This window comes from Triticum urartu, chromosome 2A (genome assembly GCF_056163025.1).
Source record: "Triticum urartu cultivar PI428250 chromosome 2A, HENAU_Tu73, whole genome shotgun sequence".
Classification (NCBI taxonomy): domain Eukaryota; kingdom Viridiplantae; phylum Streptophyta; class Magnoliopsida; order Poales; family Poaceae; genus Triticum; species Triticum urartu.
In genome coordinates this window covers 695,154,075-695,169,354 of record NC_141874.1, presented here as the reverse complement: position 1 = coordinate 695,169,354, position 15,280 = coordinate 695,154,075, and the positions used below count along the sequence as shown (strand labels likewise).

The following is a 15,280-nucleotide window of genomic DNA, read 5'->3' as shown; positions in this document are numbered from 1 at the left end:
CATGAAAAATAGAAGAACTTTTGGAAAACCCTGGTATAGCTCGCAATTTTTAAAAATAGGTAAAGAACATTTTAACCATATTTTTGGAACTTCGTCGCCGAAACTAAAAGAACTTTTTATTTCTGTTGGTTTTTTCTAAGGTCCTTCTAATTTTCATGGCAAAGTTCAGGCACATCCTTTATAAAGTCTGACGGCCTTCATAAAAATAGCACGCCCATGATTTTTTAGTGAGACTGTGGGTTAACATGTAATAATCCCACAGTAACTAGCGACGTTATCCTGCAAAAAAATTAACTTGCGACGTTAATTATCCACGCCAGATATAATTATGAGGCTGGCCTGCCACTAAACAGGAGCATGGGAGGGAAAAGTGCGCAGAGCTTGCATAGGATCTAGCTAGAGAAACAAACCTACTAGCCTGTGGCTGGTGCATGGCTGACACAACGGTGGGCCCAACTGATTGGACAGCATGCATGATGTCACGGCTCGGATTCGCGCTGCATACGGAAGGCATTTACATTCACGTTCCGTTCATAGCGCGTATCTCCACCGCTCAAATCTACCCATAATGCGTGTGAGGAAGCCGAGAAGGGCCCCGCTAGGACTCAGGCTAGTCTTGTCCAGTAGTAGGTGACGCTGTCGTTAGATTCGCTTTACCTCTCCGGCTGTAAAATTAATTCCTGTGATTATCTCTCTAGCCTATATTGTTGGAATAATTTAAACATCACAAAATTAAAATATCCTGTTATTTAAATTGTTCTCAAAGAATGTTCTTTAAATAATTTTAAATAGAACCAAACTTTGTTAAACTGGTATCTGAACTTTGCCATGAAAAATAGAAGAACTTTTGGAAAACCCTGGCATAGCTTGCATTTTTTGAAAAATAGGTAGAGAACCTTTTAACCATATTTTTGGAACTTCGTCGCCAAAACTCAAAAAACTTTTCATTTTTTTGGGTTTTTTCTAAGGTCCTTCTGATTTTCATGGCAATGTTCAGGCACATCCTTTATAAAGTCTGACAAAGTCTTCATAAAAATTGCACGCTCGTGATTTTTTAGTGAAACTGTGGGTTAACATGTAATAATCACATAGTAACTAGCGATGTTATCCCACAAAATTTTTAACTAGTGACGTTAATTATCCATGCCAGATATAATTATGAGGCTGGCCGCCACTAAACATGAGCATGGGAGGGAAAAGTGCGCAGAGCATGCATAGGATCTAGCTAGAGAAACGAATCTACTAGCCTGTGGCTGGTGCATGGCTGACACAACGGTGGGCCTAATTGATTGGACAGCATGCATGACGACCGGCTCGGATTCGCGCTGCATACGGAAGGCATTTACATTCGTGTTCCGTTCATAGCGTGTATCTCCACCGCTCAAATCTACCCATGATGCGTGTGAGGAAGCCGAGAAGGGCCCCGCTAGGACCCAGGCTAGTTTTGTCCAGTAGTAGGTGACGTTGTCACTAGATTCACTTTACCCCTCCGGCTATAGAATTAATTCCCGTGATTATCTCTCTAGCTTATATTGTTGGAATAATTTAAACATCATAAAATTAAAATATCCTGTTATTTAAATTGTTCTTAAAGAATGTTCTTTAAATAATTTTAAATAGAACCAAACTTTGTTAAACTGGTATCTGAACTTTGCCATGAAAAATAGAAGAATTTTTGAAAAACCCTGACATAGCTCGCATTTTTAAAAAAATAGGTAGAGAACCTTTTAACCATATTTTCGGAACTTCGTCGCCAAAACTCAAAAAACTTTTCATTTTTGTTGGTTTTTCTAAGGTCCTTCTGATTTTTATGGCAAAGTTCAGGCACATCCTTGATAAAGTCTGACAAAGCCTTCATAAAAATTTCACGCCTGTGATTTTTTAGTGAAACTATGGGTTAACATGTAATAATCCCACGGTAACTAGCGACGTTATCCCGCAAAAAAATTAATTATCGATATTAATTATCCATGCCTCATATAATTATGAGGCTGACCTGACACTAAACACGAGCATGAAAGGGAAAAATGCACAAAGCATGCATAGAATCTAGCTAAAGAAATGAATCTACTAGGCTATGGCCAATGCATGGCTGACACAACGGTGAGCCTAATTAATTGAACAGCATGCATGATGACCGGACCGGCTCCGATTCGTGAACACGAACATAAAAAACTGCGTCCGGCGGGGAGGTACTTTCGTCATCGTTTGCTTATACTATTTATAAAATGGGGCGGAAGTTTGACACTTTCTTTTTACATAGACACTCTCATATGTACAATTTTACATTATGTGATGCCCATCCCTGCTCCTCAAAAACGCGAGCAGGACAGAGGAAAGAGAAGTCATCACCGGAAAAAGAAAGACAAATTACAGGAATCATCTGTACACTTCATCAGTCATCACACTCAAGTTCGTGGGCTATAGCTATACTCGAATGACACGGTCACCGGCCGGCAGCGCCACCGGCGGCGTCGGCTGGCGCTGCTCGTAGACCCGGTGGATCTCGTTAATGAGCCACCTCGCTTTCTTGTTCGCCAGAGGGCTGCCGTCGGCGATGAGCGCGTACAGCGCGGGCATCAGCGCAGTCATCTTGCCCATGAGGGCGACGACCTTGTCCCCTCCGTGCAGGCACAGCGAGGCCAGCAGCGCCACGCAGTGGTCCTTCCCCGACCGAGACACCGACGCGCCGAGGAAGTCGACGAGGCTCGTGACGAGCTCCGAGCTGGCCAGGATGGCCGTCGCGCCGGCCGGCTGCTCGGCGATCCTCGCGAGCAGGGCGACGGCGTCGTTCGCCAGGTCCTCGCGGTCGCCGGGCAGGAGGCTGGCGAGCACGCCCACGGCGCCGGCGGTCACCGCCTTCCTGATGCTGCTCGCGCCGTGGAGCACCCCGTGGAGGCTCACCAGCGCGTTCTTGCGGCCGCGGTAGGTGCCGTCCCTCATGAGGCGCACCAGCGTCGGGATGGCCTCCGGGATGCGGCCGATCTCCTGGCAGTACTCGCTGTTCGGCGAGAGGTAGAACAGGATGGCCGCCGCGTTCTGCCGCGCCTCCACCTTGGCCGCGACGTTGACGGCGTCGACGACGAGCCCGAGCCCGCCCGCCTCCACGAGCGCGCTCCGCCCGGCCGCGTGCTTCGAGAGGTTGAGGAGGCAGGCGATGGCGTTGTCCTGGACGGACGCGTCCATCGAGGAGACGAGGTGGAGGAGCCACGGCACGGCGTCGGCCTCCACGAGGCACGCGCGGTGGTACACGTTGCGCTTCGCCAGCTTCCGCACCTCGTGCGTCGCCTTCTTCTGCTCCTCGGGCGTGCCCCTGGAGAGCCTGGCAATAAGGAAGGTCACGGCGAGACGCACGCCGCCGGCCGCGGCCGGGCCGAACGCCGAGACGGTCTTATCGACCGCGCACCGGTGCTTGCTGCTCTGCTGCTCGTGGAGCGGCGTCCCATTGGCCAGGAGCAGCTGCTCGACAATGCCGCGCGCGGCTACGTTCGGCACGAACTGGGTGCTACGGAGCTTCTCGCCGGTAACAGGGCACGTCCGGCAGCCGCTCTTGATCCACCGTTTGATGGACGTCCGGTCGTAAGTTTGGCCGGTGGTCACTGTCACCGGGTCAGTCATCAGCTCGAGACTGATCGGGCATTGCAGCGCCTCCTGGCTAGTCCACGCCGCGCAGCTCGATGGCGGCCTTGACCCGGGCGCTGCCGCGTCAGCTTTCTTGGCATCAACGGTGTCAAACAAGACGACGCGACAGTAGACGAGGAACGCCATGAGGCCGCTGATGAGCACGAGGTCGTTGTCGTTCTCGCGGCCGTCCTCCAGGCGGTCCAGCAGCTCGGCCTCGAGGAAAGCGGCCTCCTCGGCGCAGTCGCACCAGCTGGTGATGCCGACGCGGCCGAGCACCATCATCGCGTCCCCCGCGTGCGGCGTGGCGCGGCTCCTGAACAGCGCGAGCATGGAACGCACGCTCCGGGTCGCGCGCCCGTCGTCCTCGTCCGGCCACACCGGCGCGCGCCACGCCTTCTGAGACAGGAGCCTAGCGAGCTCTCCAGCCTCGACAGAAGCCCCGACCACGTCCGCCGGCAGGACGTCCAAGGCCGTGGCGACCGAGCCGAGGATGACCCTGAGCTCGGACGCAACCATGTCGGCGTTCATGAGCACCCACAGCCTCGCCCCTCGCCTGGAGCAGTCCGCGAGCAGGAACCGGAGCTTCTGCATGGCGACGTGGAGCTCGGACAGGCCGAGCACCGACGCGTCCGGCAGGGGCTCCCCCGCCGCCTCGCGGACCTCCTCGAGGAACGCGAGGAGGACGCGGGTGACGCGCAGGGCCTCGCCGGCCCCCCGCCGGAGCACGGGGAGCGCGGCGGCGTCGTGGCGCGCGACCTCGGCCACGAGGGCGACGAGCGACGCCAGCAGCGTCCCGGGGGCGATGGCCTCGCACGGGCACACCGTGGGCAGCGCCAGCATCCGGCGGCCCGGCGGCGCCTGACGGTCGTGCGGCGGCATGTCGCGATCGGGCAGCTGCGGACGGCAATTGGATTTGGAGGGAACGCAGCGCGCCGGACACAAAATCTGTGAGGATTGAGGAGCGGGGTCTTCCTCTCTCGCGGCGGCCAAGACCAAGAATTGGAAGAACTATTTATAGGGACGACGGTACACGTGCTGGACCGGCCATGGATAGGGCCCGGGCTGGTGGCGCGCGGCGGTTCGCCGATGGTGGCGCGTACGAATCTGGTTGCGGTGGGCGGCAGCTTCCGGACGGACGGGGCAAGGCGAGGCGACGCGCCAATATCATGATTGCATAGTGCTGCACTGTGCGGGCCGCGGGCGGCAGCTTTTTAAAATCCCGGGCGTTGTTTCATGTGCTTCCGATAACAAGATTTGCTGTCTCGATTAGCTGGGAATCGAGTATGTAGATAATAAAATTGTTAGGGGGGTGGGGGGCAGAAGATATTGCAATTTGCAATATGGAAATCGACTCGGCTCCACATAGAAGAGTGCCCTAAGCTGATCGTTCAACATTTTGTACTACTACCAGTAGAAAAGAAAATAATTTTGCTAAGTTTCAGTCGACCGAGACTTCCTTAGCCTTAGTCAATGCTATATTGATTTTGTCTTGCATGGAGATTTGTACAAAAATTTTCTTTTTGACTTTTTCCTTTATATTCTTGTGTGTATATACTACACCTTTGTCACATAATATAAGATGTTTTTTCAAGAATATAAGACGTTTTGAAGCTATGTTAGCTTGCAAGAAGAGTGTTTTATATTGTGCGACGGATTAATATATCACCCGACTAAGACTTTATTAAGTCTCCGTCACACTGAGACAAAGACCCAAAAGAAAAGGTAGAAAGTATAGAACGCGTGCCTTTTGCATGTGGAGGCACGCACAAGTAACACGACGGACGGCTAACAGATTGTTAGTTTGACAGCGTTCCGTCGCTGTTTTAAGCAGAGCTCCAGCTGCTGGCGCTCTCTCGAGAGAGAGAATCACCGCGCGCGCAAAAGATTAGCCGGTAATTTATTCTTAGGGCTTGCGAGCTGTCGTCGTCTGTCCCGGCATGGCCGAACACGATGGAAACGACTGCCGCCGGAACGGGCTTACGGGCCCACGTGACATTGGCTCTTGCAAGGCGTGGGCGCATGGGATAATCGTAATCACGGCCATGTCGGCACGTACGGCAGGAGTGGGGAGTTTGGAACTGTCGGCCGGCCGCCCGGGGCACGTGGACGGGCGCCGTGACCTGAGCGCGGCGGCATCGCGAGGGAGTCCCGGAGGGCGGCTGGGCCCACCTGGCCGACACGGTGCCGCCCCAGGTGTCGGCTCCCGAGCGTCCTCTGTTCGGGGCCCCCCTCTGTTCGTGCCCATTGAGAGGCAGCAAGCCAGGAGTGGGCACCTCCTGAACCCAACGGCATCTGCACCCACTTTTTGAAAATTACTTTTTCCGATTCTTTTTACTCTGTATATTAGAATTTTTTGAAGTCAAACTTCATAGAGTTTGACCGTATTTATATAAAAAAATATCAACATCTGTCATGCTAAAGTTATATAATATGAAACTTTAAGTCATGACACATCTATTGATATTGATTTCAGATTATGAATGTTGGTACTTTTTTCTATAAAATTGGTCAAACTTTACGAGGCTTGACTTCAGTCAAATCTTATATACGAACTAAAAAGGACCGGAGGGAGTACATTTTAAGCATTTTTTAAAATCTCAAAAAATTCAAAAGAAAATTTCATGCATACATGTCGCAAATGTATGTGCAGGGAACAAAGTTTTGTGAAAAAATGTCTTCTTGTTTTGTCTCCGCAAAAAAGTCAAATTTCAGTGCTTCTAAATAGCGTTCCACGACACAATATTTTGTTTTTTTTGCACACACCATGAAAAAAGTTATTTTTCCGCGAAACTTTATGCACACACATAGAACATGAAGACGTATCAGTGCAACATTTTTCAGATATTTTTAGCATTTAGAAATGTGTTTTTCAAAGTGGATTCATATGTATCCGGGTTCATTCATGCACTTCCCAGCAAGCCAGGGATGATGTCCGTGTGCATGGTTTTGCATCCGCACCTGAGAGAAAAAGATATCTAGGGAGCTGGTACTGATGCTACCTGAAGTCGTTAAACTTGTGCCATGGTTTCATTAATGAAATCGGAGGGGATCCCCTCTTTTGCTTAAAAAAAACCTAAAAGAAAAAGATGAGAGAGAGTGCATGTGGAAAGAATGTGAAGATGATATGTGGCCATGTAGTCACTGAGACAAGTGAGTGATCCCAGCTGGGCTTACTCTTTCCCGGTGTCACGAATAGGTCTAAGTTATGATTGATCGGAATCAGTAAGTTTGCGGTGCCAATTTTAGGGATTTAGAGTTTAAAGTTGGATTATTACTCGATTTATGAATCCAATATTTATTTTAGACTCTTCTCTTTCATAATCATGCCCTGAACCTCCGTCGGGTTTAAGGCCCACACCCCTGGCCTAAACCCGGACAAAGACGCCTCCACACGTAATCCGTGAAAAATCATAAGAGCATCTACATCCGGGCCTAGCTAATCTGCCCCCCTAAATGTCCATTGACGCGTTTGGTCACCTCTTAGATGTCCACGTCCACAACTGGGCACCTCATTAGCAAATCCTTAAATCCATACAATCACATGCAATGTAAACTAATTCATGTCATGCATATGGATCCCACACATAGCATCCGACCGCTTCATCAACATGCCATCAAACTACTTCATGCAAGCCACACGCCGTGGATGGGCCGTGAGGCATGCCGGCTTTGACCTCCGACATGGAGGCTGATGATGCACAAATGAGGCGCCACCGAAGGGGTTGCGCCATCACCCCGGAGTTGCGGAGCCAGCCAGGGGTTGCCGCATCCGACAAGGCCGCAGTCATACGCCTTGAGCCACCAGCAACGACAAATCCAAACATCATTCACACAGACGCAATGGATTCCCATCGGATTGACTCCAATAGCGTCCCGACACACACTCCTCCCGTGAATGGTGGATAGTCATGCGGATGGCTATCTCCTCATCTCCGCATGGGACGAGGTCCCAGTCAACGGATCGGAAGATCTCAGAGTCGGATTCATTGCCAGCCATGTTAGAGAAGGCTGAAGATTGTCGGAAAGGAGTTTGGGACGGAGTGGAGTGGCTAGAATTTCATCTGGGGTGCGGATAGGGACGAACATATGTGGGTCAGGGTGGACCAACATGGGCCAAATCAGTCATGGCGGATGCACCTCCCCATATCCGCCCCGGATATGGGTTGGATATGAGCGGTGTTAGTCAGGCCGGATGTATAGGGTCGATACGAGGGGTGCCACTGAATCATGATTTTGTGACCGGTCAGTGACCAAGCTATCCATCCTCATGTATGAGGGCGTTTGAGGAGTCCGGACGTAGATGCTCTGACCACGACATCACGCAAGCTGTTAATTATTTGCCTCATCCTCCTATTAATTCTCCGGGCTGCATGCTTTACTTTTGGATATAAGGCAAAGCTGCCCATACATTAGTATAAAAAGATGTATATCACATATTATACTACTTTTGTAAGTATAATTACATATAGTCAGTAAGCGTGTGTTTAGTTCCGAAACAAAGTGAAATAAAATGTCATGGTTCCATTTAATTAGAAGGGCCTGGTTCTGTTCCTATGTTTGGTATTGATATAATTCGACGGAATGGAATGATTTTGTTTCGATACTTCAGAGGAATGCTGATGGCGGTACAGGAGACCAGCCAAACGCTCTTCAACATGCGGTTGTACATTTCCCTTCTCTTAGTGAACGTCCAAGATAGACCTTCGCGACGTGTTGGGCATGGTGCAACCGTCCTGCATGTTTGTGCAGACCATCCACGATGTCTCAGCCCCGACCTCCGCGGCCGCATACTTATAAGTCTTAAATGTACCTATAATTTTTTGCCATGTTCATGTTACTTATAGTACTATTTCTTAGTTTGGTACCTTTCTATACTTTTTTTAGATTTACCATCAATTCAATGTCAATTGTCAGTTGCTATTGTTCTTTTGTGTTTTTACACTTTGTAGAAAATATCGTTTTAGGGACAGTAATATAAAATATGATCATTAGGGAAATCAACATGGAGCCACAACCAGGGGCCCCTAGCCCCCGCGCGGTGGGCCATTACATGAGTAGGGATTTGATGCTTTAAAATCATTTTGCTTTGCATGATCATATATAGTTGACAATATTTATGTCACATTCATCGTTATTCATTTTCATATACACCATGCTTTATCATTGCATATCCTGGCACACTATCAAAGGCATTCATATAAAGTTTGTATATTGTGTTCATCATCATTGTTAATAAATTTGAGTTAATAAATTCAAAAAGTGCTGATGCCAACATTGATGCACGATTTACCCGGACAATGTTCAACATGTGGTCGCACATTTCCCTCCATGTTTGCCATAGCTTGTTCAAAACTGATCTGCGCGACATGCTGGGCATGGTGGAGGTGCCTTGCGTGGTCGTGTCCCGACCTTCATCTCTACATACTAATACTCAAAAGACATTTATAATTTTGCTATGTGCATGCTACTTTTATGCCATTATTACATATATAGTATTGGCACCTTATAACATTTTATTGGACTAACCTATTAATGCAATGACAAGCGATGGTTGTTTTTCATGCATGTTTGGAGACTTTGCAGAAAAATACCGTTTTCGTCAAAAAGTTATGACCGCAAAATTTTAAATCCGGGGCACCACTATGTAGCCATGAGCTGTCGGGGGGGGGGGGGGGGGGGGTACCCATGCGGTGGGATTAAGTTGTTATTTTTTGGGGCCTACAAATCATATGTTCTGGGGATCCAATCGATACCCATGGGGTAGAATTTCATATCCGTGCATTTTCCATTATTTATCTATTGAACTAGAACCAATGAACACCAAGTTATACCCATATCCTGATCGAATCGACAATATAGTTGGAGTAGAAGAATAGTGGAATTCAGCTTTGGGGTCGTTAAAGCAAGCACATTGTGGTGTCATTGTGCCAAAAAAATACTTTTGTTTGCCACCATGTGTACTTAGTTGTGATCCACATCAAAATGGTCAACTGCATGCTACGTTTACAACGGAATACAACACCCAAACTAAACTGCTAACCATCAGAGCTTTTTCTTCTTCTTACGTTTCTGTCTCTTAAGACTAGTCACAATGGAGAGTAAATTAGAGTAGTAACATGCATATGTTACTAGTCTATGTTACTACCTTCACAATGGGTAGTAACATATGTGTTGTGTCATGCATCACCTCATTTATTATGTTGTAGACTCATTTTTTTTTTGATATGTGTGATGTTACAGTAACTAGTTATGTTATCACATGTCTCTTTTTCTTCATTAATTACATGCCATATTATTTATTTTTGTCTAGATAAGTGTGATGTTACCACCTATATTACTTCCACTGTGGCTAGTCTGAGTTTGACTTTGTTGATTTCATCACCCGTTATCGAGATGCTGCTGCTTTGCGGGCTGACCTTTTCTTCTAATCCTTTCAATAGTCAACTCCTCTTCCTAGGCCTTGAATTCTAAACCACCAATTTCCTTCCGAACTCCTTTTGAATATGAATATGCAAAAAACACACATAGGAGACATCGCCCACTAGCGCTGCTTTTTGGGCCAGCCCACTTAGGAAGGCAGCGGTAACATTTTAACTGATCTTTGGAAGGTTCTAGAACCTTCTACCCTATTTTGGAAGATTCTAGAAGGTCTTGTTCACCGTGTTTTTGTTTTCTCTTTCTTTTCCTTTCTTAGATATCATTATTATTTTTCCTTTTTAATTAGTGAAGATATGTCAAACTCACGTACATTTTTCCGTTTTGTGTTTTTCTTTTAAAATTCACAAATATTTTTCGAAATTCTGAAATATTTTTTTGAATCCAAGGACATTTTTTAATTCATGAACATTTTTTGAAACAAGTGAAACTTTTTAAAATTAACTAAGATTTTCAATTTCGTGAATATTTTTTGAGTTATAAAAAAATTTGAACTCACAGACATTTCTCAATTAGTGGACATTTTTGATTTCATGATTTTTTAAATTGGCAAATTTTTAATCCGTGGAAATATTTCAATTCATGAACATTTTTTGAAATTTCCGGTCATGTTTTCAATTTGCCAACATTTTTTAAACTTGTGAAAAAAAGTTCAATTTTTTGAACAGTGTTCATGTTAATAAAATAATAAAAATATAATTTAGTGAATTTTTATATTCATTAACGTTTTAACAATTAAAATAAAACCTACCGAAATAAAAAACAAAGTGAAAAAAAATCCAAAGAATGACAGAAAAAGGAACGCAAGTCGCCCGTCGGCCCGTGTGCGCCAGGCCACGTAGGTGCGCGTAGTACGGTTGGAGCAGCGGCCAGTGGTTAGGTCTCCATTTCGTTCAGCTCGAGCGCGACAGCCATGGCTTCCCACCACCCGCCGCCGCCGCCGCCGGAATACCGTAGACCACCCGCTGGAACCACCATAAGCTCCCTCGGCGACGACCAGCTCCGAGAGATCTTCCTCCGCCTCCCGGACCTCCGCAGCCTCGGCTATGCCGCCTTCACCTGCCGCGCCTTTCTCGGCGCCGTCCGCTCGTCGCGCGCCTTCCGCCGCCGCTTCCGCGAGCTCCACGCACCCCCGCTCCTCGCTCTCTTCCTCACACCCTGCATGCACACCGTACCAGCCTTCCCCTCCTCACGGCGCCCCTCCGCCGGATTCAGTCCCCTCCGAGACCACGCCGCCGCTTCCGATTCCGAGTGGGGACTCGATTTCCGCGACATTGCCTATGACGACGGCTTCATTTGCATCGAAAACCGGAGCACCAAGCAGCAAGCTTTGTACAATCCCCAAACAGCTGCCCTGATTCTCCGCCCCAAGGAGGACCACGACATGCCCTACGGCAGCTCCCTTGAGTTCCACACACTCTCCCCCGGAGAGGATCAGAGGCCGTCCCGTGTGGTCTGTGTCCGCCACGACTACTCATGGGCTTGGGTACGCGTCGCCGTCCTCTCATCCGACACCATGGAGTGGCAGATCTTACCGGATACTGCGACGCCGCTGCCCGAGGGCTCCAGGCACGCAGACAGCACGGTGGTGGATGGGTTTATCTGTTGGGAATTCATGTCCCTGAACGAGGTATCTCTCACCGAGTACATTTTGGTGCTCAACACGGATACCTTTCAGTTCTCTCGAATTGATCTGCCTCCGCCCTTGAGAGTGGTCTACCCAAAATTTAAGATTGGTCAGACCAAGGATCGGAAACTCTGTATCGTCATTGAGAAGGATTGCACGCTTTTTCTTTGGATCTGCACAACCGGTGATGACGGCGTCCAGAGATTTGCGCTGCACAGTACGTTCCCGCTGCACGCTAGATTTATGGAGGTCACCAGCTGTTCAGTGGAAGATAAATTCTCTGTGCAGCTTATGACGGTCTTCAATGGCTTTGTGTACCTTTCTATTTGCCCCTGGAAGAATTTCAGGGATAAGTACAGATCCCCTGAGTGGTTCATGTCTTTCTCTCTGGAAACAGCGGAGCTGAACCAGCATTTCAAGAACAGAAAGCGAATTGGCTGCCCTGTCCATCCCTATTTGGCCTGGCCTCCTTTGGTAGACAACACGGTGAGCCTATTCTTGTGTCTGACCATGGTGCTAAGGATTCCCTTTTATGTTTGGTCCGTAGATTGTATGCTATGAAGTTTCCTGAGAGGATTGGATTGATGTATTGCTGTGAAGATATGCCATCGAGTTTTTTTGTCAAAGTTACATGTCTTTTGCATAACTCATAGTAGAGGAGCTGATAGTGATGTTCCCGTTCCTTCCAAAAAACAGTAGGCGACCTCAACTACTTGTACATTGCTGCAAGGATGCAAATTGTCAAGGGTTTCTGCAGTTATATGATAGCATTTTGATACATATCTCCACATACATAATCCATAACTAGTACTACCTCTGATCCATAATAAGTGTCGCAGTTTTGAACTAGCCCCAGTTCAAAACTGCGACACTTATTTTGTATTGGATGGAGTATATGAATAGCTAGATTTGTCAGTGGTGTTTAAATATTTGGAGGGTTTAGATTATATGATAACATTATTAAAAAGCTCCACATACATAATATATAACTACTAACTAGTATATGAAAAGCTAGATTTGTCAATAGTGTTCAAGTCCTGGAAACAGCCTCTTGCAGAAATGCAAGGAAAGGCTGCATACAAAAGACCCAAAGTGGTCGAAACCTTCCCCTGACCCTGCGAAGCAGGAGCTACGTGCACCGGCCTGCCCTATTTTTAGTGTCTAAATATTTGGAGGGTTTCTGCAGATTAAAAGATAGCATTAGTATAAAGTTCCACATACATAATCTATAACTACTACGTAGTGTATGAATAGCTAGATTTGTCAGTAGTGTTTAAGTATCTGGATATGGATAAGTTATATGCTCAATGGTAAGTTACGTTTTCTTTCTCCCTTTACATTTTTCCTGTCTTCTACATCAGTTCTAAATTTACATATTATTTAAAGAATATGTGTTTCATAATTTCATGCCAGTTAGAACTGAGCATCTGCCAATATATTTGTACGCAACATGATTCAAGCTTTGCATTCAACTGTAAGATAGTAGTACACATGATTATCCCCATGTCACTTTCTAACCTCTTCCATGTTTTCGGAGGGACGGTACATATATTTGTTTTCTAGGTGCATATTTATCTCTTATAGTAGTTAATCAATCTAGAGTTTGAATAGGCCATGTTCTTTAGAAAAAGACTGTCCAAGAATAGTGAACATCTTCCTATCTGTTTCCAAAACAGAAAACATATTCAACTCTGTTTCTTTTTCTCTTGAACCCAAGTATGGGTGTGTTTTTAATGATCAAATCTTAACCGTTCATTTCTTTTCTTAAATCTTAACTGTTTTATAAAAATAATAATAATGGTTAGATAGATTCCAATTGGATAGAGGAGTTTGTATCCAATATATATTTATTTGGTTTCTAATTAGGGCTGTTAAAGCCAATTAAATATCAACCGTCGTTAACTCTGTAAAATCTTCACATTTCTTTTCTATTCCAGATACTGGTTTGTCACTTTGACTCCTATAGTTAAGACACTCAAATCTAATTAAGTTTTAACCATTTTTCATCCATCAAATCTTAACTGTTATCTTTCCATTGCTTTCGTATTATAATGACAGCAGAGTTAAAATGTTCTAGATGGTAGTGGTGTATCAGTATCTTATTTCACTTTCATCGCTTCTGTAAAAGCTAGATACAATGATCTGTATCACATACTCCCTCCGTTCGGAATTACTTGTCGTAGAAATGGATGTATCTAGACATATTTTTAGTTCTAGATACATCCATTTCTATCCATTTCTGCGACAAGTAATTCGTGACGGAGGTAGTATTGGTCTACACAAACACTTGTATTCCTTTTTACACTGAATTTCCTTTTTGTTACAGGAGGATTCAGAATATGAAGTTATTGGAAACAGCGTTGGAAGTGTTGGTCCTGAGAGCACAGAAAAGGATTCATCGTTTCTTATAAAAACATTACGATCATTCAAAGAAGCTTTGATTAAGGATGATGACGCAAATGTTGCTGAGATTGAGGCCTTCTTACTTTGCATTGATGTCGATGATGAGAAGAACTCTCTTGTGAGGAAAATCATTGCTTTAGATGAATTATTGATAACCGTGAGAGATCGTATCTTGAGAGCAGGTGCAGACTCTGAATTCTACAGACTGAGAGCAGGTGCAGATTCTGAATTCTGCAGACAGAAGACAGAAACAGAGAGCTGGTGGCAAATGTGCAAGGGGAAGTTATGGAGAGCTTTCTTCGGTAGCTGAATAAGTCTATCAGGAGTAAAGGCCTGTTTGTTGGAGCCTTGATAGAACTTGCCTGGCCTGATAAGTGCTTGTGCGTGGTTTGCTTGGTGTCCTGAGTGCTTGGCTTGAGCTAGCATGCCGTGCTGTTATCCTGGTTGAGGCAGCTGGAGTTAGCAAGGAGTTTAGTCGAGGGTGTCTGCCGATGCCATCCAAAAATAGGTCTTAGAACTTCATGTTTTCTCAGGCAAAATTCGTATGAATATCAGGCTACATTCAGGCGATACTGTTTGTCAGGCACAGAGCTCAGGGTAGCAACCACACAGGTAAGTGAGCTTTTGTTGAAATGCGTTGGTACTCTAGCTTTTAGATTCTGTGATGACGATGTGCTAAGTTTAATGTATGTTAGTTGAAACAGTGATGATTGTAACCATAGTCAGTATTCAGTATGACTGGTTGGCAAGAGACCAAGTCAGTTTTACTCTGGAGTGTGCACCAAATGCACGTCAGTTTGTATTACGACTTTTAGACACATATAATTATTTCCTGAATTTTGTGAACAAATGGTTATGGCATGTTTGCAGTTAACATTGGGAGCAGTAGACAATTCTATGCTGGTAGCAAGGGTTTTTTTTTTTTTAAGAAAGGAGACATTGGGAGGCACTATGCTGATAGCAAGTGCTCTCCTGTTTCCATGGAGTCCTGTACAGGCACCAAAGGCATCTTCTATTGGCACGACCAGTGTCACGTTGACGTATATTCTATTTTCATTATATATACTCCCTCCTTCCATCTATATAGGGCCTAATGCGTTTTTTAAGACGGTCTTTGACTATTGACACGATTAATAATACATGACATGCATAATGTGAAAATTATATCATTGAAATCTCCTTTCACATACG

General features: G+C 46.0%; 2 protein-coding genes across 2 annotated transcripts; one reads left to right on the top strand and one right to left on the bottom strand.

Moving 5' to 3' along the window:
• Positions 1-2,320: 2,320 nt before the first annotated feature.
• On the bottom strand, positions 2,321-4,728 carry LOC125534157 (U-box domain-containing protein 19-like). The gene has a single exon (XM_048697444.2). It carries the CDS (start codon positions 4,501-4,503, stop codon positions 2,428-2,430), a length of 2,076 nt encoding a protein of 691 aa, XP_048553401.2. The 5' UTR covers positions 4,504-4,728; the 3' UTR covers positions 2,321-2,427.
• Positions 4,729-10,892: 6,164 nt separating this feature from the next.
• LOC125539791 (uncharacterized) lies at positions 10,893-14,963 on the top strand. Its single transcript, XM_048703307.2, has 2 exons — positions 10,893-12,172; positions 14,013-14,963. The coding sequence occupies exons 1-2, from the start codon at positions 10,973-10,975 to the stop codon at positions 14,397-14,399; spliced, it is 1,587 nt and encodes a 528-aa protein (XP_048559264.2). The 5' UTR covers positions 10,893-10,972; the 3' UTR covers positions 14,400-14,963.
• Positions 14,964-15,280: the final 317 nt, after the last annotated feature.

Bases quoted from the DNA above. Each gene is read 5' to 3' on its own strand.
- LOC125539791 (XM_048703307.2), top strand. From the start codon at position 10,973: ATGGCTTCCCACCACCCGCCGCCGCCGCCGCCGGAATACCGTAGACCA. The intron at 12,173-14,012 runs GTGAGCCTATTC...TTTTTGTTACAG, and splicing joins CTCCTTTGGTAGACAACACG to GAGGATTCAGAATATGAAGT.
- LOC125534157 (XM_048697444.2), bottom strand. From the start codon at position 4,503: ATGCCGCCGCACGACCGTCAGGCGCCGCCGGGCCGCCGGATGCTGGCG.